Source organism: Papilio polytes, unplaced genomic scaffold (genome assembly GCF_000836215.1).
Source record: "Papilio polytes unplaced genomic scaffold, Ppol_1.0 DF823177.1, whole genome shotgun sequence".
Taxonomy (NCBI): domain Eukaryota; kingdom Metazoa; phylum Arthropoda; class Insecta; order Lepidoptera; family Papilionidae; genus Papilio; species Papilio polytes.
Window position 1 is genome coordinate 2,650,501 of NW_013526027.1, and position 22,837 is coordinate 2,673,337.

Sequence of the window (22,837 nt, forward strand, 5' to 3'; positions counted from 1 at the left end):
CTCGTTTTTTTTTTCCATGCGGACAGAGTCACAGGCGAATGGTAGTAATTTATAACGTAAAACTAAGTTTGGACTTTAAGAAGTGAACCAAACAAAATGGATTTTGAAAGAAATTCTTAACAAATTGTGCTGTAAAGAACATAAGATTAAAGTACTGTCATTTACATCACTAAAAAGATTCCTTCTATCGTGTAATCAACAATATTATGAAATCTTTAAACCCTAACCTAAATAGTTGAGGTACAAAATCCATGTTTTCACATAAGAATATTGCGTAGGTTTTACTTGCCATGTTAAACAGAGATTAACTAATCAAGCTTACGATAAACAGCGCCATCTCTTGACGTTTTAAAACCACATCTTAAACTAACAACGATAAATCTTCATAATCTATACAAAAACTGACAGACAAGAAAATCCTATGAAGCAAATTTTCGTAGTTTAAACAAGTTTTAAATAATTCAAATAGTAATCCATATTTCGATGGTTCCTAAGTAAACTATCGTATGTTTGAAATTAAAATTTTTGCGAGATAAAATTTCAACCAATACCATTAATGTATTTTTGGGGCGTGGCAATGCTCTCGAATGACGTATTCAAAACGTGCTACAGCGAGTTTTAACATATTTTTAATTGTCTGTAATCAAAATAATGTCATCCATACGACATTATAAAGTACCGTGAAGCTTTTATTATTGTTTCTACACGAGTAAAAAATGACAATCTGTACAGGGCTGCCAACAATTCTCCAAATACTATTGTTAATCTATACATATAATAAAATTGGAGTGTCTGTTATATCAAAAGAAAATTTCCAGATTTCGGAATGTATGTATAGAACTCGGATGTAATTTCGGAATGTATGAATAGAACTGTGCAGTGCCAATACGAACATTACATGTTTAATGGTACCAAGTATTCAAACACATATGTATAAAAATGTACTTTGTTGAAATTAAATAAAAAAAAATGTATTTGAGTTGTTGATAACAAAAATCGCATTTAATCTTTTTCTGTCTGTTCTTAAACCGCGTTTGTTCCGGGTAACCTCCAAAACGGCAGGGCCGATTTCGACCGGTCTTTCACTGAAGGGTAGCTGACATAGACGGGCATATTATAGGCTACTTTTTATCTTAATATTGCGTGGACGAAGGGCAACAGCTATCTTATAAAACATTTGTTAATAGACATCTTAAAATGTTCCAACACTAGTTAAAATATGTAAACTTGTAAAACGATAAATATAAATGACAACCCTAATTCGATCAGTCCTGTAACCGAAGTCATGCGATCAGCGCGTGATAATGACTGCCCATGTGTTGACAACCCTGCGACCTCCCCGAGGAACCACTTGACTGTAACACAGCAATAACACCTTTATTACGTATAGCATAAAACCTACAATCGTGTGCAACACAAATCTATTTATAGGACAACAAGTGTACTCCTTATTGAGTGCAATCATTAATTAAGAGGAATAGTGTTTCGTTATTAATATGGTTGTAGAAATGAATTTGAATCTTAACAGTGTGTAATAAAGTTAGTTTTATGTTGATTGATGATTAATTGAGAAAATTATTTATAGATGAGTACGATCGGACATAATGGTAACACTGTTTAGTTGGTGCATTTGAATGATTTTAATATATCTGTTACAATCTATACTATTATAATAAAGCGTTAACACACACTTCTTTGTTGCCTAAGATGTCAGCAATCACAGCATGTTTTTGAATAATTCTTCTTTTTAATAAAAGGCCCTACACTTACGTCACGCTTTAGGCTATATGTTTTCACGCAATTAAACTTAAGGGGTAAATATTTTGGATAAAAACCCTAATGCGGGAAAGAGACCATAAGTTGCTGCCAACATTGCCATAGTAAGGTAATTGGTATTTTGACATTTGCAATTGAGAATTTGACAAATGCAAACAATAAATTTATAATTTCATGAGGATGAAGCCGCACGCGAACAGCTAGTTACTAAATACAAAGTAATTATGCCTACATAATGCTTAATGACACTTGAAGTGCAGACAGAACACTTGAAATATTCTCAAGATCTTACACGTGGGTGGAAACGCATGGACATCTTAACGATATTGCTTCTATACCGCTTCGATGTTACAAATACGGCTGTGATGCCGCGATTACTTTAATTTCGAGTGGTTTTTAAACGTATCTTCGAGTGTCGTCTTCAGAATTAATCACGTGTAGAATATTCAAATTGGATTCCACTGTGGATAATTTCGTGAAACAAATGTGTCATCTCTTTTCTTTAGTTAAGAAAAAGTGAGATAGCGGTAGTCACGATAATAAAGCTAAGCTCACAGACACTTTATTTGCTACTAAATTTCGCCCGCGACTTCGTCCGAGTGGAATAGAAATATACAAAAGTAATTAGCTTATGTGTTCTTCCAGACCATCCTCTACATCTATACCAAATTTCATCGAAATCCGTTCAGCAGTTTTGGTCCATACATCCAAACATTCGCATTTATAATATTAGTAAGATAATATTTATCAGATTCTTCGTCTTTTGGACAAAAAAATGATCTTAAAATAAGCATAATTAATACAAAAACTATACTTATAAGCACATAATAAATAGAATTCGAGATTCGAGTGTTTTCAATTTGCTAAAATTTGGGTTCGTAGGGACTGCTGATATAAAAAATAAAATTAACTTTTCCGTATCTTATATCCTCATTGCACCGATACTACAGTTTTATTTATTGTAGGGTTGTATTCGTAGTTAAAGTAATTAAAAATGTCTCCAACAGAGGGCGTTATCTAAAGCATTGCTCCCGAGAGCAACCCTTCCGATCGCGCCCGCTGTCTCCCTGAGTCGGGCAACATTTAGCACGCTTCATTTAACGTCGATTAATCACTCCCAGAGTTGCCAGCTTTTAACAACCCGTTTACGAGTTTCATAATTATGTAAATTTTGTAATTACTTGATAACTAACTGCCGAACCTTGTTGGTTATTTTGTATTTTTTACCTCTTTTTCGTTGGTTTAAGATAGACGAAAATATGGACGATAAAAGAATTATTTATAACATAACTAGCTTTCGCCCGCGACTCCGTCCGAGTGGAATAAGAAATACAAAAGTGAGTAGCCTATGTGTTCTTCCAGACTATCCTCTACATATATACTAAATTTCATCGAAATCTGTTCTGCTGTTTTGGCTACAAACTCTAATAAACATCTATCCATTTTCTTTACTAAAGACGTTAAATCTTAAATCGTAGTGCGGAGATAGGAAAAGATTAAAAGGCTAAATGCTGAATGTGTACATACCTTATCGTCATAAAAACTGTAGTTACAGTCAAATAGACGCATAAACGTAACAAATTATGACCAATTATTGCAATAAAATGATACCAAAACGCTTGAAGTTTGTCAACATTCACCGGTGAAAACTGGTTTATACCGGTTTCAGTCTTAAACTAGCTTGTAATCCTGTTTACATAAATAGAGAAATTTCAACTCTATTCCATTGTTTCATGGATTATATTTGATTGTTTTGTTTTTAGAGATTTTTGATAATATTTTGATGGATATGGTTGTTTTTTTGGCAGATAAGCGTGTGGACGCGACTTTATAATGATGTTAGTAATTAGGCGACAAAATAAAGGTTTTTTTGTTGCTAAGCGAGCTGTTTGTTTCTAAAAAAAGCTTGTTTTAAGATTTAATTTCTCAAAGTACTCGTATACAGATATGTATTTGTGTATTCTTCAATGGCGGATTTGAGAAAAGTGTTTTAAATTCTCGAATTTACAAGAATAAGGGCCTGTCCCACCAAATTGTAAATTGTTAACAATCCAACGTGTAAAATATATGATGGAAATATCGGATTTTATTCCCTTATGACAGCGACGTCATTTTTAAACTATCTGAGCTATCAGCCAATGTTGGGACAGACTCTTAGTAATAATTGTAGTATATTGTATGTTAGAAGTTACGATAGGAATCTAGTATTGTTAAGGATAATAAAACTATTAATAAAAGAACCGAAACGTGCACAAGTAGCTTATATAAATGGACTAACAAAAAACAACAATCTCTATTTCGGTCCGAAGCTCGAAGTTGAACAAAAAATATGTGGCACTGCGTAACCCGTCGTCCATATTTTTTTCCAATCCTTATAACTGACTCTTTCCTTCCCCACAAGTTAGAGAGAGATAGACGCCTGTCAAATGGCCGCGCCATATTTTTGATGCGTTCATTTTATGCCGTGGTGAATCCTATTGAACATTTTTTTTTTTTCTAAAACAGATTATTGAATCGATCCGATACGATTTGGTAGCACTTTTCTTGTTCATTTATTCGGATGTTACCATCATAAAAATAAATTGTTTGCTATTAAATTTTATTTTAATGGTCTTTTATAGTTTGTAATAAATAAAAAAAATCTAGTTTACGTTCTTTTGAATTACCTTTTATTAATATCTTGATTCGAATGACGTTTTGGTGTAACACTACAGAATGAAGATATTTGTTTTTTTTTATTTTTTTTTAAGTAAAAAAAACTATTTTACCTTTATAAGCTTATTTTAACTAACAGAAAAAGTCATAGATAAATTAAAAATCCCTTTGTGTAGATTTTAAAAATCGTCACTAAGGACTTAATTTAAACGTAGCAGAGAATCAACAAGAATATAACTTAGCCAAAAAGAAGCAAGTCATGACAAAGCTTTGTGACAAAAAGTAAGCCTCCATCACGCGCTACTCAAGGGCACACGTTCCGACATTACGTTTTTTATATATTTGAAAAGACACGATCCTACTGACCTCATTTATTTTTTTACTATTTTTCTTATAAAACTTGGCGTTTATGTTTATCTTGTTCCTTACAATATTGACATTACATGAAATAACTAAACCCATGTTTAAGTGTACTTAATCTAAGCTTAAGTTCTGCAAAGTAATGTTAAACATCATAGTTTTAATGACTTTCTCTATCTATACTATCTATACTATCTATACTATTATAATAAAGCGTAAACACACACTTCTTTGTTGCCTAAGATGTCAGCAATTACAGCATATTTTTGAATAACTCTTTTTTTAATAAAACGCCCTACACTTACGTCACGCTTTAGGCTGTATATTTTAACGCGATTAAACTTTGGGAGTAAATATTTTGGATAAAAACCCTAATGTGGGAAAGAGACCATAAGTTGCTGCCAACATCAAGGAAGCAAGATTGCCAAGGTTTGTCATGTGATGTCATTTTGACATTTGCAATTGATAATTTGACACAAGTAAACAATAAAATAAAATTTTCATAATTTCATGCAGATGAAGTCGCACGGGAACAGCTAGTTTATACTAATATTTTAGTAAAAAGACTAGTGTTTTTGTATTTTTGTATGTATTGAAATAGCTCAAAAACTACTAGGTCGATTTTAAAAATTCTTTCACCGTTAGAAAGGTAATTTATCTGTAAGTAACATATGTTATGTTTTATTAATTCGTAGACCTAGTCGCAAGCAACAGCTAGTATTTAACAAGCACATAAAAAACTTTACGTTAACCGATCATTTAAATTCGTAAATATTAATAAATAATTTTTAACAAAAAGAATATTAAGCCTTAAAAACAATTAACAATATTTAAAAAATGGTGTATTGCATAAACACATATTTTTTATATATACGCAGTTATTACGTCGCAGCTGATTTTACCAAGTACTTGTAGTTTCACCCTACCGCAAGGGATGAGGGTGCGACGGTCAAGGCCAACCCTTATTGCGTTTTGCATATTACGCAGTTTTTCAACGAACAGGAAATTTAGGTATACAATGGAGACATTTTTTAAAAAAGGAAGTCTAGAATAACGGTGTAAAAAGCAATCTAAAGGACTTATTTCCTAGGTCTCCTTCCTAGCTATAATTTATTTTAAATACTTACTTTCGACTGCGATTCCGCGTGGAATTAAAAAACAAATATAGCATATGTTCCAGAATATTCTCTACATCGATACCTTACATAGAGAACTGAGCAATTTGGCTACAAACTACAAGCATCCATACATCTAAACGTTTGCATTTTTAATTTAGGTGCGTGCAACTTGACCAAACTATCGCACAACTGCTTAGTCTCGCTTTGATTCGTGAGCTTATATGGTGCGCACACTACTCGATTTTTAGTTATGGAACTAAACAATTGAATGAGCTGCGAAACAATCGACAATCGCACAACAGTTGTGCGATAGTTTAGTCAAAGATGTCCGCTCATCTATACTATAATAAAGCGTAAACACACACTTCTTTGTTTTCTAAGATGTCAGCAATTACAGCATATTTTTGAATAATTCTTTTTTTAATAAAAAGCCCTACACTTACGTCACGCTTTAGGCTTTATATTTTCACGCCATTAAACTAAGGGTGTAAATATTTTGGATAAAACCCTAATGTGGGAAAGAGACCATAAGTTGCTGCCAAGAAAGAAAGATTGCAAAGATTTGTCATGTCACGGCATTTTGACATTTGCTTTTGATAATTTGACAAATGTAAACAAAATAAAATTTTCATAATTACATGCGGATGAAGCCCTCGGGAACAGCTAGTATAAGAATAAATGCATTAGATATAAAACTTGTTGCCTACCCGCAAATCAATTCAACGCTTGTCCTTTTGCAGCAGTCATCTAATAAAACAGAGCGGGGAGCGACCGGCCATTATCTATTTGAGGCCGGGACTCCGCCTTCCGCTGCACACCGCACCAATGTCCCAGTCAATGTCCCACTCCCAGTCCGAGTTACAGTCCGGACTGGGAATTATTTACCCCACTTGATTCCGTTACATTGGCAGTGGGCGACACTCACACCGTAGTCTGTAAATACTAATATTATAAAGAGGAAAGATTTATATTTTAGTATGTATTTAATTCACGATAAAACTACTGGGAAGATTGTAAAAATTCTTTCACCATTAGAAAGGTCATTTATCTGTGAATAAGCTTTATTTTTTATTATTTTTTCAATTTCACGCAAAAGAAGTCGCGAGCAACAGCTAGTAAACGCTAAAATAAAAGAACAGATTTCTATAGGACAATATACTTACTGAACCTATACATTTAATATACAGTTTGTTAGTGTTTTCTAAAGGAACTTGAAAATAATATAAACATGCAATATCGTCTACTATTAACAAACGTATCTGTTATTGACTCTCAATTAATGTATTCGCTACGGTGTGATTGCGTTCAATTTTTATTATACGTAGATTCGGTAACTGTTTCCAAGCCATTTGACGTGTATTTCGTTCGCCATTCAATATTAAATTAATACCCTTTTACGACTAGACCCTTAATAAATCTTACATGGCAATCTTAATTCATTTATAATCACTTGATAATATTAATTAACGGTTAATTTTATGACAAATTATATTACGTATTCAATCACAGAGTAAACATATAATAGAAATGTAAGTTTATATCTACAAAACACGATCTGTCTCGACTTACGCTTGTATATTCCAAAGAGTTCCTAAACTAGTTTATTTAAACCTCTTTCGAGTATATAAAAAGTTTACCAAATGAACATGCTCGGTATCCTATACATCGCTGTGATCTACATACAAATAGCCGTTGCCATCTGCGACGGCGATCTTCCGTAACGTATTCTATGACATGAAGAAATCGCTTCGACTCACTTCATACAACCTCTCGCTCTAACACGTGTGCTCTCGCTCACACCCCAATCTACATTATGACGATAAAGTGACATTGAGCGTAAGATTGGGTTGAAGAAATGACAAAGATTATGTTGCAGTTAGAAAGTTTCAAATTAAAGGAATATGACTTCTACTCTTTGGTATTAAGGTCTACTTGTTTCATATTGGTTTCAAAGTATGTTTGTATCAGAGTAAGGAAGTACTTTCCTTAGAGAGTAAGTCGGTATGTTTAGGGGCTGGCAGGAGGCGTCAAAGCGCATCATTTTGCAGAATAAGTTAGACGCTTGCTATGATAACGCGAGATAAGTCCAAGTTACGGCCCGACTTAAGTAATGATGTTCCTCCAAAGTTTATTCATCGAATTTCTGGGAGTTTGCGTTTTATTTTAATATTTTTTTTCACTGAAAAGACAGACAAATTGGACAGACAAACATATAATGGAGTTTATTATATAAATTGCGTTTTAAAACGTTTCTAGTATTTATCGTAAAATAATATTTCTTACATTGTCACTTTTCTGAAAATACTAAAAAGTGGAAACTAAAATGGCCGCCATTCTTTGCTCTTTTTACCTAATATCGTTGTGTTGAAATTAAAGTATTTGAAATGTATTAGTTCCATTCGGAGGGTGAAAAGAGGATGTTAAAATCTTAGCACTCATCTAATAATAAAAAAACACAAACGTTTCTTCAACTTGTCCTCAAAACTAAGTAATTCATTACATTTTTATTACCTAGTTACTAACGCGTATAAGGCTCGAACATAAATCTTTTTAATCCGTGGTTTAACAAGAGAATTAAAACCAATGTACCTCAGTTTATAACAAGCTATTGTAACTAAGAATCGATTGTTTTAAATATTTCACTAGCTTTCGCCCGCGACTCCGCACGCGTGATATTAAAAAGTATGTCTATGTGTTCTTCCAGACTATCCTCTACATCTGTACCAAATTTCATCGAAATCTGTTCAGCTGTTTAGGCTACAAACTCTAACAAACATCCATCAATCTATCTAAACATTGGCTCTATGATGTATAGCTTTCGCCCGCGACTTCGTTTACGTGGAATTAAAAAACCAAAGCGAGTAGCCTATATGTTCTTTCAGACATCCATCCATCCAAACTTTTGCATTTACAATATTAGTAAAATAACCACGTCACAACAACGTCAACACAACGTTACGTCAGAAAACTAAGAACAAAATTAATTACTCTAAAACACTATTCTCCTTTGTTCTTGTCAAAGCGTCTTAGCGTCATCAAAAACTAGAGAAAAACGAACAATCCATCCCAAATTAAACTATAATGCGTACGGAATAGATCACATAATTGTATATTTTGAGCCAATTAATAAAATAGTACATGTATCGTTTGTAAGCGATAAGTGTAAACTTTTTCGCTGGAGCTTGGATCAATAACAGATTGCTTTATATTGGAAAATAAACCTTATCTGAGAGCGATAAGGTTTATAATCCAATGTAGTTGTCTGTATGCTTTCATTCGCTTGTTACTAAGCGTGTTCGCGGATGGGGAAAGGGATCGCCAACCTTTTTCTGGGGCGGCCCTGATAGGACTTTCACCTTTATTCTAAAGCTACTGTTTCTAGGTGACATTTTATATCAAAAATCTTTGTCGCTTGATTAAAATCTCGGTTTCATAATGTACTTTTACCTACTAACAATATATTTTAAGAATATTATTGCTTTGTTTAATACAAAAATTGATGATTTACTAACAATTATTTGCGCAAAATATAGCACGAATTAACTAACAATTTGAAATTACAAAATAACATTACAGAGTCATTTAAGACTATAGTTTTTTGTCGTAATTACGAAACAATTTCTCGAGTTAACCAAAGTACGTTACAAAGGCGTGGCACCTAGTAACAAGCGAAGAGTTAAACACTTAACAGTTAAATTACACATTAAAAAAACTAACGCAAAAGGTTGGCAACGCGAGACCGACGCCATAAATGCACTCTCTAGCGCAACGGGGCTATTATATCACTCAAAACTAGAACATCGTAAGCGTAACTAGAAGCACTTTTTTAATTTAGACTTTATGAGGTAGTACAATAAGGGCGAAGCATCACTGATTCTCTTTGTGAAGGTCGATGTCGGTTACGACTTTTTAGTTTTGTAGCGAGTCTTAACCGCGCATGCGCTAGTGTGCGTGTATCCTCGTGTCCGTGTGTATTGCGTCTGTGTGCGACATCGCTTCGGTCACGTAGGCTCGGCTCAGTCGGATTCACTGTGGAGTTTTGAGGACAAAACATTGGTAGAATGAAAAGCCTTTGTTATATTTTGCTATTATTTTGTCTTAAGCTCGTATTTAAGGAAATCCTTTTACTTGTAACTAACAGGGAATATTAAATATAGATTTTATACCTTTAATACATTGAAATAATTAATATATCGTAATAATAAACTTTTACTCGTTAATTCGATTTTTAATGTGTTTCAAGGTTTAGATAACGTTATGCTGATATTAAAAGCCGTTAATCAGTGAACAGCGATGACTTTGTTTCGTGTTCTGATGTCCGTTTCAATCGATAGCTATTGCACATAGCAACAGTTCGCGTCAGCTGTGCCGGGCGGGGGGTCGTCGGGTGGGGGGAGGGGGTGACGCCGCTGGCGAGGGGTGTGGAGTGAGGTGCGGGGGGCGCGGCAGATCGCACGATTGATTCCTCGCGAAAGTTGCCTTTGTGTGCCCCGGACGGAAGCGGGTAACCATCCGAAAATCACCTATACTATAACAACAATATGATACGTGGATATTCTAGAAAGATCTGGCATACAATATTATCTAATAACGGTGCTTTGAAACAAAGAAATTAGAGGTTATGGAGAGATATAGGAATGTAAAACTAACAAGTAAACAGTATAATAGTATGAACAAGTCTTTGAAAGTTATGTATATTATCTTAAAAAGTAGTACTTTATGTAGGTTATATAACATTTGTAACAAAGCTTAGTCATATTTTGTGTTAATGTTATTTTTAGCATGCGATTTCATATCGCAGCAATGAACAGAGAGCGATGTCGCGAGTACAAGCAATACGTTGGCACCATGTTAGCTTCCAACTTTACGCACCGTTTGTTTTATCCACGCCAGCACTTGCTCCAGTACTCCAGTTAGCATACTATCATTATTATTGGGAAGTTCTTTATGACGTTTCTTAGTGAATAGGAATTCTAAAATTTAACATCGTATTTAGACAGCATCGTCGTAATCATCGACTTGCCTTTATCCCTTACGGAGGGTCGTCACAGTATGTGCTACGTACATCTCTATCAGCCATATCTGATTCCACTACCTTAAGCATATCCTCTTTCACACAATCCATTCATAGTTTCTTCGGTCTTCTTTGTAGCCTGCATGCGTTCTTAACACTTTCTGGTATATATTCTCAGTATCGTCGTAATGTGATTTAAAAACATATACTTGGATCGAATTTTAAGCCAAGTTCTTCTACAAGATAAACACTTGAAGTCATTTCGCTCAAGTTGGTGAAGGAAATGGTTCGTACAATGAAATTCATATTACCCGTTTAAAAGATTGTAATTTAGGTTAGAAATTATGTTGAATTTAATTATTAAATCTTTCAAAGACATAATATTACTTTTTAATTTAATTAATTCAGATTTAACTAAGGTTTTCTTGTGTAAAGCTGAAAAAACGATCTACCATAGATTAACTAATAGTTAACGCTACAAATTGACGACAGAGGTTTGCAAAGGGACAGAAATCAATAAGTACAGATATTGGTTGCGAGGATGTGACGTATTTCATATTTTACCTAACAACGACCCTATGAATTCCACCTTGTATTCCTTTGTTATAATTCGCAAAGCATTCTGTGTCTTATTATTATAGGATAAAGCTCTTTTTAGAGTGTGTGTACGTAATAACGATTAGGAAACCAGAAAGGGATTGTGTAGGGGAAATTATAAAATCTTTTTATGGTAAATCAGACAAATTGGTCCCTGAATAATGGTCGACTATCGTCGAGATAGTTTGAAACTAACTAGCTTTCGCTTGCGACTCCGTCCGGGTGGGAATAATAATAACAAAAGTAGCCTATGTGTTCTTCCAGACTATTCTCTACATCTATACCAAATTTTACTGAGATCCGTTCAACCGTTTAGGTTACAAACTCTAACAAACATCTAAACTTTGGCGTTTATAATAATAATATGTATAATAATAATATTTTTAATAATGCTAGAGTTTGGTGGATTCAAAATTTGCCGTCTAATGTTGAACGTATCTCGATGAAAGGCATAGATATAGAGTATTTTGGAAGAACACATAAGCTATTCACTTTTGTTTTTAATTCCACGCGGACCACGCTTTTGAATGCTAGTTACTTTTATCAATCACTAGCTGTTGCTCGCGACTTCGCCGCATGAAAAATATAGCCTATGTTACTCACATATAAATTACCTTTCTAACGGTGAAAGAATTTTTAAAATCGGCCCAGTAGTTTTTGAGTTATTTCAATACATACAAAAATACTAATCTTTCCTCTTTATTATATTAGTATAGAAGATTTATAATTAGTTTATTTACTAAATACGCTTTGATCCTGATAGTTTTATCTGAACAATCGAAATTATTAGTTTTTTCAGTTTCAAACTGATGAGGAAGGATTATTAACAAGGATATTTCAATTAAAGGAAACACTTATTTGTTAATTTATTTATTTGCTATAATACCCAACGGCGGATCCAGGAGGGGAGGATGGGGGTCACGACCCTCCCCCCCTGAGCTGGTAGGTCAAGACCTTGACAAAATATATTTACATATTTCGTCAAGCTCTTGATTTAACCACGACTATGTGACCCTTCCTGGCGCCAAAGCTGGATCCGCCCGGAAATACACCATTCTCTTTGAAATCTAAGTTGATGACGAAGAATTTTGTATATCTGGTTTTTTTTCCACATCAATAAAATATGGCTGTAAATCTGTCATTTGCACAGATGTCATAAACTCCCCATTTTCTAATGAAGTATTGCTCAATTCTTGAAGTTGATATCGTGTCAGTATCTTTGCTATTTGAAGTTTAACAAGCGCTTGATTACGTAAAGACAATCTTTTTACTGTACTGGCATAACCTAGAAACTCCATATCAGTTCTGTCACATGGCACAGGTACGGTTGCTTCTTGTGTATTCCTTTCTGTGTTTATTTCTGTATTTATGTTTGTCATTATATTGTTTATTGTATCGTCGCTTTCTTGTCGTCTTCTTTTTACTGGACGTAATATCTTTTCTGGTTCTGGTTCAGGGTTTTGGACGTTTTGTGTCTCATCTTGTTCATTGTCTTCTTCTGTATCATTCTCTTCTGTATCAGATGAATCATTAGAAATTCTAGAAGTATCTGTTGGTCGTAATTTGATGTAGGGTTCAATGAAGGACATGTTATCGGACCATACCCAGTTGGAAAGATTGCTGGTGCTTTTGTTTCCTGATAGACGACACATTTTATGCTTTCTGTAAGTATCCCTTAGGTTTTTCCATTTGATTTTCAATGTTCGGACTGTAAAAAAGTATTCATTAAAAGCTAGTTTTAATTCAGTTTCTTCTAATTACTGTTTTATTTAACACAAAGTAAAAAAATGCTGCTTAGATTAGAAAATATATACGGTTTAGATGTTTGTTGCAAACATTATTTATATTACGAACTATAATAGCGAATTCTCAATGGAGAAATATTTATATAGAAATATAACAACATGCTTTTGTACCAATTCGTCAGTGAAAACCCATAAATCAATGCAATCTGCAAATCAACTAAAAGACATAACATTCTCTGTCTATATTTTGCAATAAAAGGTACTTATAATATAATCACAAGTTAGAATTAACGTCTATTACTATTAAGTATCCAACATACCTATAAATAATATCAAAATAAAAAAACATCAATTCATTTCATTGTAAAATATATCAAAGCGAAATAGTCTGGGCTCTCCACTTGTGAGCACACGCACACACACATATATGAATCTTTCGAAACAATACACAGTAAACGAAGCATTCATTTGATTACTTTTGAATAGATAGCTCTAAAACTATGTAAATAATCTGAAATACAAATAAAAACATAACTATAAAAATATCTTACCATCCATTCCCATCTTTTCTTTAATTTTCTTCCACGCCATTTCTTTTTTATACCCATTTCTATAATCTATATGTCCAGATGCGTATATTTCCGGGTAATTACGAACAACATCTATAAGTAATTTTATCGTTTCCGGTTTCAAGACGCGAAATTTATCCATAGCGGAGGAACACGCGGTGACTGTATGCGACGCGAAACGCTACTAACGCGTTGCTCTGCGATCGAACACAAAGCGAAGCGAATTCCATTCCCGCTTAACAGTAGCGGTCAAACAGCGAACATAAAAGCGAATCGCTTTTGTTTTGCGAAGCCGTGACGTTTCTCTATATCGCTGTCTCGCTTTTGTCTTCTTCTTCTGCATTAGAGTTTTAAGTTTAACGCGCTGTTTGACGTTTTAATATTAATACTAGCTTTCGCTCGGGACTTCGTCCGCGTGGTATTAAAAAAAACAAAAGTAAGTAGCTTATGTGTTCTTCCAGACTATCCTCCATATATATGCCAAATTTCATCAAGATATGTTCTGCCGTTTAGGCTACAATCTACAAAACTATTTACCAGGTATCTCCAGAACGGCTCGGATCTCGATGATATTTGTCACAAATGTAGAATACAGTCAGGGAGAACTGACTACTAAGTAAGTCAACTAAGTTAGCTTCTACAATACATAAAATTAAACTGAACATTTGCAAAGGTATCAAATTCCTAAAGTGAATTACATTATTTTTAAATAATTTCCAAACAAAAGAATGGTTACATTTTTAATATTGGAAACAGCGCCATCTAGTTTAAGCAAAGAGAGTCGTTTATTGTAGCTCTAATTTTTTTTTTAACAAAAAAAAAATAGTTTTAGTATTGATATAAATTTTTTCTTACACACAGTGTTTTTTTTTAATTTTTTTTTTGAAAGTGAAACAATCATAATAATGAAAAAAAAAACAATAATTTTTAATGAAATGTTTTATTAATTTCTTAATTTTATTTATCAAGTAACTACAACCTGTTGCCCACGACTTCGTGCGCGTTGAAAATTAAAAATCAAACTTTATATTGCTTTGCTAATCAAATAAAAACTAGCAAATAGAGCTGATAATAAAGTAAATTTTATTACTAGTAATATTGAATAGCCATTATAAGAGCGTCCGTGGTTCAAGTGTCAGTTTTTATTCACCTTTGACACAACAGTTGTGCGACTGTCGATTGTTTTGCAGCCAATTTGTTTTTGCACAACTAATCGAGTAGCGCACCTCCATACAAGCTCGTAGGAATCGAAGCGAGTCTTAACAGTGTATGATAGTTCAGTCAATGTGCACTTAAAAATTGTATTTTAGTAAAAAACCAAGTACTTTAAGATTTATATTATGTTTGTTAAATACGTTTGTATGTCTTAGAAAATTGTATTTGGTTGGATTTAGGTCTGACATTCGCGTAGTTGTATTCTAAGTTCGATCATCACATAAATGATGACTTAATTCTTGCAGTTGATATCGTGTTAGTATCCTTGTTATTTGAAGTTTAACAAGCGCTTGATTACGTAAAGACAGTCTTTTTACTGTACTGGCATAACCTAGAAACTCCATATCTGTTCTGTCACATGGCACAGGTACGGTTGCTTGTGTATTCCTTTCTGTGTTTACTTCTGTATTTATGTTTGTTATTATATTGTTTATTGTATCGTCGCTTTCTTGTTCTCTTTTGATTGGATGTTTTTTGTTTTTTTCCGTTAAAAGTTCAGGGTCTTGGACATTTTTGGTGTCGTTATCTTCATTTTCGTCCCCTGTATCATTTATATCGGAATCAGAATGAATATCGATGTATGCTGAAATTTTTTTTGTTCTTAATTTTATATACGGTTCCACAAATGACATTTCTTTCGCCCACACCCAGTTGTACAGGGTGTTTGGTCCCTTGTTGTCTGATAGACGACATTTTTTATGTTTAATATATGTATCCCTTAGATTTCTCCATTTCACCTTTAATTTTTTAACTGAAACAAAAATAGTTTTTACTAAGAATTACTTTAGTTTATATAGCAACTAATACATGCACAACATACACACACACTTTCAATTTAAAACATTCGGTCCAATACTAATATTATAAAGAGGAAAAATTTGTATTTTTGTTTGTATTAAAATAACTCAAAAACTACTGGGCCGATTTCAAAAATTCTTGAAACATTAAAAAGCTATGTTATCGCTGAATAACATACGCTATTTTAATTACGTAAACTAAATCGCAGGCAATAATTAGTATGGTTAATGTTAACTCGCAATTCGTAGTGCACATAATCGAGGCTGCATACGTCGAGACGAGGCAATGCCGGGTAGACAGTTGACGACAGCGCATTATTAATTCTGAATAGATTGTTCGTTACAAAATATGTAAATAAACGAACAAAATGACTACAATATAATGCTAATTCTCACCGTCCATCCCCATTTTCTGTTTGATTTTCTTCCACGCAATTTCCTTTTTATACATATTGCTATAATCCGAGTCACCAACTGCGTATATTTCTGGATATTTACGCATAATGTTTATGTACTTTTTAATCGTCTCGAGTTCCATTTGTAATCGAGGACACGCGATGACTGCTTGCGATGCGGAACGGTACTGACGGAACGGAGTCGAAATGGTCGCTTTGTTACGCATTTACAACGAAAGCGGAGCGAATTTTAAAATATTTTCTCAAAATGTAATCGTGTTTATTCATCTATCAGCTGTATACAAAACACTATAGTTATATTACATTATGATATCGCAAATTCATCTCCATTTTAGAAGCAAGGCATCGTACAAAGTATTTATTGATCCGACGGCCATGTCACTGCTCACTTCAGTTACGTTCGTTAGCAAGAGCGAGAGAGACAATCTGTGTATTGTTGATACAAACACCATCCGAATTTAATGCATTACGGCTACATTATGATTAAAAGTAATTTATTTTTAGCAGGTTATTGAAAGCAGAGGTTATAAAAAATGTCTTTTACAAGATGCATAAATATTATTCATACGTAAAACGATACATCTAATTATTCCGTACTGGTAGTTATTATTATATTTGGTAAACAAAACCGTACAGTAATGTTAGTTAAAGAAGAAATCAAAAAAGGCATCTTTAAAATTAAAATGCAATACATTTTATTCCAAGAATAACATAATTTTAACATTAAATACCACACAGAGACGTTAAATAGCCACTAAACACGTCCCTTAGATATAGATAGATTGCTTGCGACCACTTAATAACTGTGTTTGGATTACTATAAAACAGTGATGATGAAACAATTTAGTTATGTTCATCAAAGAGTTTATCTTTAATTGTTATTATCTTTGTTTGGTCCTCGTTCATCACCGAGGTGATCAACTCGAGAATCCTCGGCTGCAATTGCAATGCTTTGTGTACTGGTATTCTTTTCAACATGGCGGCTACATGTTCACCAAATTTGTCGAAATCAAGCGTTCTTACAATATCCGCTTCAATTCTATCATCAATGGATTCGATCTCATTTTCATCAGAATTATCTGATGATTCCTCAATTTCTATTTTTATTATTTTGCCAATATCTTCAGAATCGTCACTACTTTCACTACTAGTACTTGGTAAGAAAGGATTCTCGTAAGAACACTTCGTATTACTTTCATCAAATTGTATATCTAATTCAGATGTATTTATTTTCATTTTTGTACTAATTTCTTCGTTACTTTCATTAGTTTTAATTGAATATTGATAGACGAGGTCATTGCTAGGCTTTGATATAACTTCGCTTGTTAGAAAGCTATCGTCTACTTCACATTTATCTTCTACAATGCTTGCGTTCAAATTCACCGTATCCTGAAAAAAGTCAATGATGTATAGGAAACAAAATTTAATAGACAAGGCTTGTAAAACATTTGAACAGTATAGGACATTACAAACTTTATATTGGCTCGGAATATCTTATAAGAAGCTTTACATTTAGAGCATCTTTCTGTTCTTTACGACAAACGTCGAGCTGTCATAGAGTTGGAATATTAAAATACCCCCTCTACATATGTAATATCGTACAATTTAGTAATTTTTACCGCCACGTTCTGGTTACTGGTATGTAATCCCGGCCTTACAGTGCGTATCTATCTATACGAGTAATAAAATTGGACTGTCTGTTTGTAATATCAAAAGAAATATTCTAGATTTCAGGAAGATGATGCATTTGCGTTGCTGAAAACGAAAATCGCATTTAATTTTTTTTGTCTGCTTGTCTGTCTGTCGGTACGCAAGCCGCGTTTGTTCCGAATAATCTCCGAAACGGCTGGACCGATGTCGACCGGACTTTCACTGTAGGGTAGCTGACATAGACGGGCATACTATAGGCTACTTTTATCTTAATATTGCGTGGACGAAATCGCGGGCAACAGCTAGTTTTCTATTCATGAATATGAATTACTTACTATAATAGGAACAGCTGTGTCTCGGAGACGTAATTTACCCTTATCCGTGGTGTACATATCACTTTTATCGAAATGTTTGGAACAAACGAGGCTTCCTGTGTTCGGTTCAAAACAGGGTTCCTTTCTCTGTCGCCGTGTTACTTCTATCCATTTCTCTCGACGAATTAGACGACTTGGAAAACTATAATCAATTCAAATATTAATATATCACAAGAACGTTTTTTTAACAATAAATTGAAGAGTTAAAGTAGTTAAATGTTGAGTTTCACATTTTAAATAAAAAGAAGACAGAAGTTACAAAAGTACCAACCATATTTAACTAAGGTAAATGAATGGACATGCCCAGAATACACATGAATTACATTTAAAAAATATTTCAAAGAAAAAAATGTAAATACACCATGCATAATAACTATTATTGCATCAATTTAACAGTAAAACTCACCGAAAGTATACTATGGCGTCGTTTTTAGGATTCGTTGGCTTCAAATTTTTACAAAATTTAAAAGAGCACTTCGGCATCGTAGACGTCCGCTCGTAAGAGCGAGCGAAACGATACTGACTTAAATTGCGTTAGGGCGGGAACACATATCCTAGTGCAAAGTATAAGCTAGCATGCAAGTTACTGGCGCCCGACTACTGGTTTGTACACACATGCCAGTAAAATGTTTACAAGATTATACGATGAGATGTGCCTGTGTTAATCTTCGTACCCCAATCGGCCTTCATAAACACAAAACCAAATATCATTCTAGCTATTTGCATGCAAAACTGACGTGCCAGTATGAAATGATACACGCTTTTAGATTACACATCCCAGATTGTATACAAGCGTGTGGCTACTGGCATTTATATTTATTTGACACTATATTCATCTTTAATATTACGTGGTAAATAATCCCTAGTTCATACTAGGCTGGTAATTTAATTGAGAAGCAAGTAATTTAGTAAATAATAAGTATATGAACAACAAATATTTATTCGAATTGGAGAATATTTTAGCAACTTAATTACTCTTTACTGGACTACATAGACTAATTCGAAGTAGACATAATCTGGTATACACTTGGCCAATACAGTTAGATACTTGTGAAGGCCAGTCATAGATCATATTCCCTAGCGCCAAGTGTTTACATTATGCCCGTTGAATATTAATCCATTATACTACTGGCCGACTGTAATGGCCAGGTGTGAACCGCGCATTACAATTATTAATGCAAACTTTAATTAAAACATTAGTATGATCTTTATAATGTAAATAATTATAATTTACTACGGAATTATAAAGACATGTCGTATAATTCAGGAAACATTTTTTTAACAAAACATAAGGTCCTTTATACCTGTAAGGGAGCAGGTAGAGCAGGTTGTGACCTCATCCCCCAGCTGGGAACTGGACCCCAATGTAATTTTCACAAGGGTTTTGCACCAGCAGGTAAAACAGTTATATGTGGACAAAATTAATTACACATATTAATAATAGCTTTTGTTGGTTAAAATGGTAATTATTTTTGAATAACAGTTGCTTACTGAGTAATACATGAATATGAAATATAAAAATACACATTTGTTATAGACTATCTGTTGCCATGCGACTTCATCCGCATAAAATTATAAAAATTAAATTTTATTGTTCACATATGCTAAATTATCAATTGCAAATGTCAAAATGACATGATGTCAATCCATGGCAACCTTGCTTCCTTGATGTTGGCAACAACTTATGGTCTCTTTCTCACATTAGAGTTTTTATTCAAAATATTTACCCCTAAGTTTAACAGCGTGAAAATATGTAGCCTAAAGCGTAACGTAAGTTTAGGGCTTTTTATTACAAAAAGAATTATTCAGAAATATGCTGTAATTGCTGACATCTTAGGTAACAAAGAAGTGTGTGTTTACGCTTTATTATAATAGTATAGATGTAGATAAGATATAAAAAAAGTATTGGGAATGTTTTTTTAATAAATCAACTTTTTCTAATGATTGCATATTTTTTATGCCGACATCTCTATCATTATACTAGAAAAAGTCTTAGGGCCTGCCGCACCAAATTGTAAATGGTCTGATCAATCCAACGTTTGAAATATGTGCTGGGAATATCGGATTTTGTTACCTTATCTGTCAGTGACGTTTTAAGCTGGGCCTCTATCAGCCAGTGGTGGGACAGGCCCTTAGACATGTTTGTTTCATATAAATATTTTAATAAACTCACGTCATATTGTAAAATGCAGGGAAAACAGTAAGGCACAGCTAGTACAAAATAACAGTAGTTACGTAAACTCAGTAGAGTCCGTTTCAAATTATGTGATAATCATTTTTTATTTATCTAACACCAATAACATCACAAATAAACATTTAACTGTACAATAAATAAAGCATCGATTGCATCATGAACAACACTGACGCCTACTTTTAACAGCATCACTTTCACACGAGGGAAGTACAATCGACAAAGTACACGGTACATCAAAATAATTACAGTACAGTCACTGTTGTATATCATTCTTCTGTCCTCGTGTGAAAGCATTAGCGATCGAATGTTAACTCCTAGTCCATTACCAATCGCCTACACAAGTTATTCCCCAAATAAAATAACCAAAGGGCCATCATAACTCGTAAGAAGAGTAAAAAGCCCGAAACGTTATCTTCGGGTCGTGTCCATCTTACTTTGATCATTTAAAAATGGACTAAGCATAGACTGCCAGTGTTATAAACATTCAGACACTTTAGTAGGGATCGAAAGACCTAGGATGACATATATAAACGCATTATAACTCAAAAATTTACTCACACAAAAAAGTACGTCGAAAACATGTTGTTCGTTTGTTTAATACGAAGGAGTGAATGTGCTTACAGGTCCTGTCTCTTAAAACTCAAAGTATCAGATAAAAGTTATAGCTGTATATTCAACCCACGTCGTGACGGGCCGGCCAGAGCGACGCATAAATAAAATAAATCTACTAATTCTATTCAGCAGTGAAGGGTTAGAACGTTATAGAATAAGAGCTAGTCAATTATTATGAACTACAATTTACTATTTTAAAAAACATTACTATTTACTGGGCCGATTTCAAAAACTCTTTCACCAAAGGCTACATTATCTGTGAGTAACACAGGCTGAGTTTTAATTATTTTTTTGATTTCTCGCGGGCGAAATCGCGAGCAACAGCGTTAATAACAACGCTTAATCCGAATTAAAAGGCATATTTAACAATTATAATCTGCTTCCTTATTATTATGTACAACGAAAGACCTAGAATCAGATAAAGATATAACAAGCTTGAATGTGAAGATAATAAAAGAAACCTGCATATGAGTCATACAGCAGTCGTTACTGGCAACACAACTTATATAATTATTGTAATTTCACCTTCCCTTGACATTAAAACAATGAGTAAGCGCTTAGTACTTTGCCCTGTGTGAATAAATGATACCCTTATGTCTTTAACGGTTTAATATTATATATTAGTAGTACATGGCCGTTTTAATCTATGTTCAGGGTATTTGGAGAGTAAGTTTTATCTGTAAGCCTTTCAGACCTCAGACCGCACTCTTTTAATTGTAACGTAGACATGCCGATTGTTGACGTAAATTTTAAACTTATCGTTTTCGTTCAAAATAAACATCTTTAACAACAATATGGTGTGTTGTTACTTTAAACAGGTTAAAACCTGTAAACGCCGTAACCTGTACACACCACAGTAATAAATTTAATTGGATTAAAATAATAATGTCTTTGTTTTTAGTCACGGTTTGATCTACTTGTTCCCAGTTTTTCTTTTTATAAATTGATTAGCTGTTTCTCGCGATTTTATCCGCGTGAAATTAAAAAAAAAAGCAATAAAAATATGGCCTATGTTACTTATAGCTAATGGTGAAAGGATTTTTATAATCGGCCCTGTAGTTTTTGAGTCAATTTAATACATGCAAAAATACAAGTCTTATAGATTTAAGTATAATTCATGTAAAAATAGCGCATTTAAAACTAGATTAAATAAAGTGAATGTAGAAATCACTGTCTCTTCGTCTATAATTCGGCAACGATTTCGTCATCCCAATATTCGTTGCATTTGATATTGTACTTTATTCCTTCAGTCTTAAGATTGAATGTACCTTTTGAAATCGGATGCAATGTTCAGGATATCATTGCGTCATAATTCTAGCCCTTTTTATCAGAAAGGGACGGATGAAAAGCTGTCTCATTCGTAGATCAACTACTGAAGTCTCTTTGTTCGATTAGAAAATATGATTTTTAAGAAAAGAAATACGTAAAAACATAAGTTTTTAAAGAAAAAGTAGCTAATTTTTGGAGTTTCTTAAATTGAATATATGAACGCTGTTGCACGCGACTTCGTCTACGTGAAAATAAAAAAACAGCTGTTTAATGGTGGAAGAATTTTTGAAATCGGCTCAGTAAATTTTGAGTTACTTCAATACACACAAAAACAAAATACACTAAAAACAAAACAAAATGCACTAAAAACAAAACAAAATACACCAAAAACAAAATATTCTCAAAAAAACAGTGCACTAAAAAGTAACGAAATAATTCCTTGAAAATAGTAAACCTACCTTATTGTAACTGTTATG

The 22,837-nt window shown here is 33.5% G+C and overlaps 2 protein-coding genes across 3 annotated transcripts; both read right to left on the bottom strand.

Annotated features, from left to right (window-relative positions):
- Nucleotides 1-12,398: 12,398 nt before the first annotated feature.
- On the bottom strand, nucleotides 12,399-14,063 carry LOC106105119 (transcription factor Adf-1-like). The gene is made up of 2 exons (XM_013285351.1): nucleotides 13,817-14,063; nucleotides 12,399-13,228 (listed from the first exon to the last, which is right to left on the bottom strand). Exons 1-2 carry the CDS (start codon nucleotides 13,974-13,976, stop codon nucleotides 12,588-12,590), a joined length of 801 nt encoding a protein of 266 aa, XP_013140805.1. The 5' UTR covers nucleotides 13,977-14,063; the 3' UTR covers nucleotides 12,399-12,587.
- Nucleotides 14,064-14,872: 809 nt separating this feature from the next.
- LOC106105106 lies at nucleotides 14,873-18,794 on the bottom strand. Of its 2 annotated transcripts, XM_013285335.1 has the most exons (4): nucleotides 18,693-18,794; nucleotides 18,248-18,428; nucleotides 16,243-17,651; nucleotides 14,873-15,800 (listed from the first exon to the last, which is right to left on the bottom strand). In XM_013285335.1, the coding sequence occupies exons 3-4, from the start codon at nucleotides 16,466-16,468 to the stop codon at nucleotides 15,253-15,255; spliced, it is 774 nt and encodes a 257-aa protein (XP_013140789.1). In that variant the 5' UTR covers nucleotides 16,469-17,651; nucleotides 18,248-18,428; nucleotides 18,693-18,794; the 3' UTR covers nucleotides 14,873-15,252. The 2 variants fall into 2 exon arrangements, with proteins under 2 accessions (XP_013140789.1, XP_013140787.1); XM_013285333.1 differs by lacking the exon at nucleotides 14,873-15,800 and having other exon boundaries at nucleotides 16,934-17,651.
- Between the last annotated feature and the right edge of the window lie 4,043 nt (nucleotides 18,795-22,837).

Coding starts and splice junctions, on each gene's coding strand:
- LOC106105106 (XM_013285333.1), bottom strand. CDS start 18,769: ATGCCGAAGTGCTCTTTTAAATTTTGTAAAAATTTGAAGCCAACGAAT. Junction 18,429..18,692: donor GACGCCATAGTATACTTTCG/GTGAGTTTTACT, acceptor AATTGATTATAG/TTTTCCAAGTCGTCTAATTC. Junction 17,652..18,247: donor ACACAGCTGTTCCTATTATA/GTAAGTAATTCA, acceptor GACTTTTTTCAG/GATACGGTGAATTTGAACGC.
- LOC106105119 (XM_013285351.1), bottom strand. CDS start 13,976: ATGGATAAATTTCGCGTCTTGAAACCGGAAACGATAAAATTACTTATA. Junction 13,229..13,816: donor AGAAAAGATGGGAATGGATG/GTAAGATATTTT, acceptor ACTTTTTTACAG/TCCGAACATTGAAAATCAAA.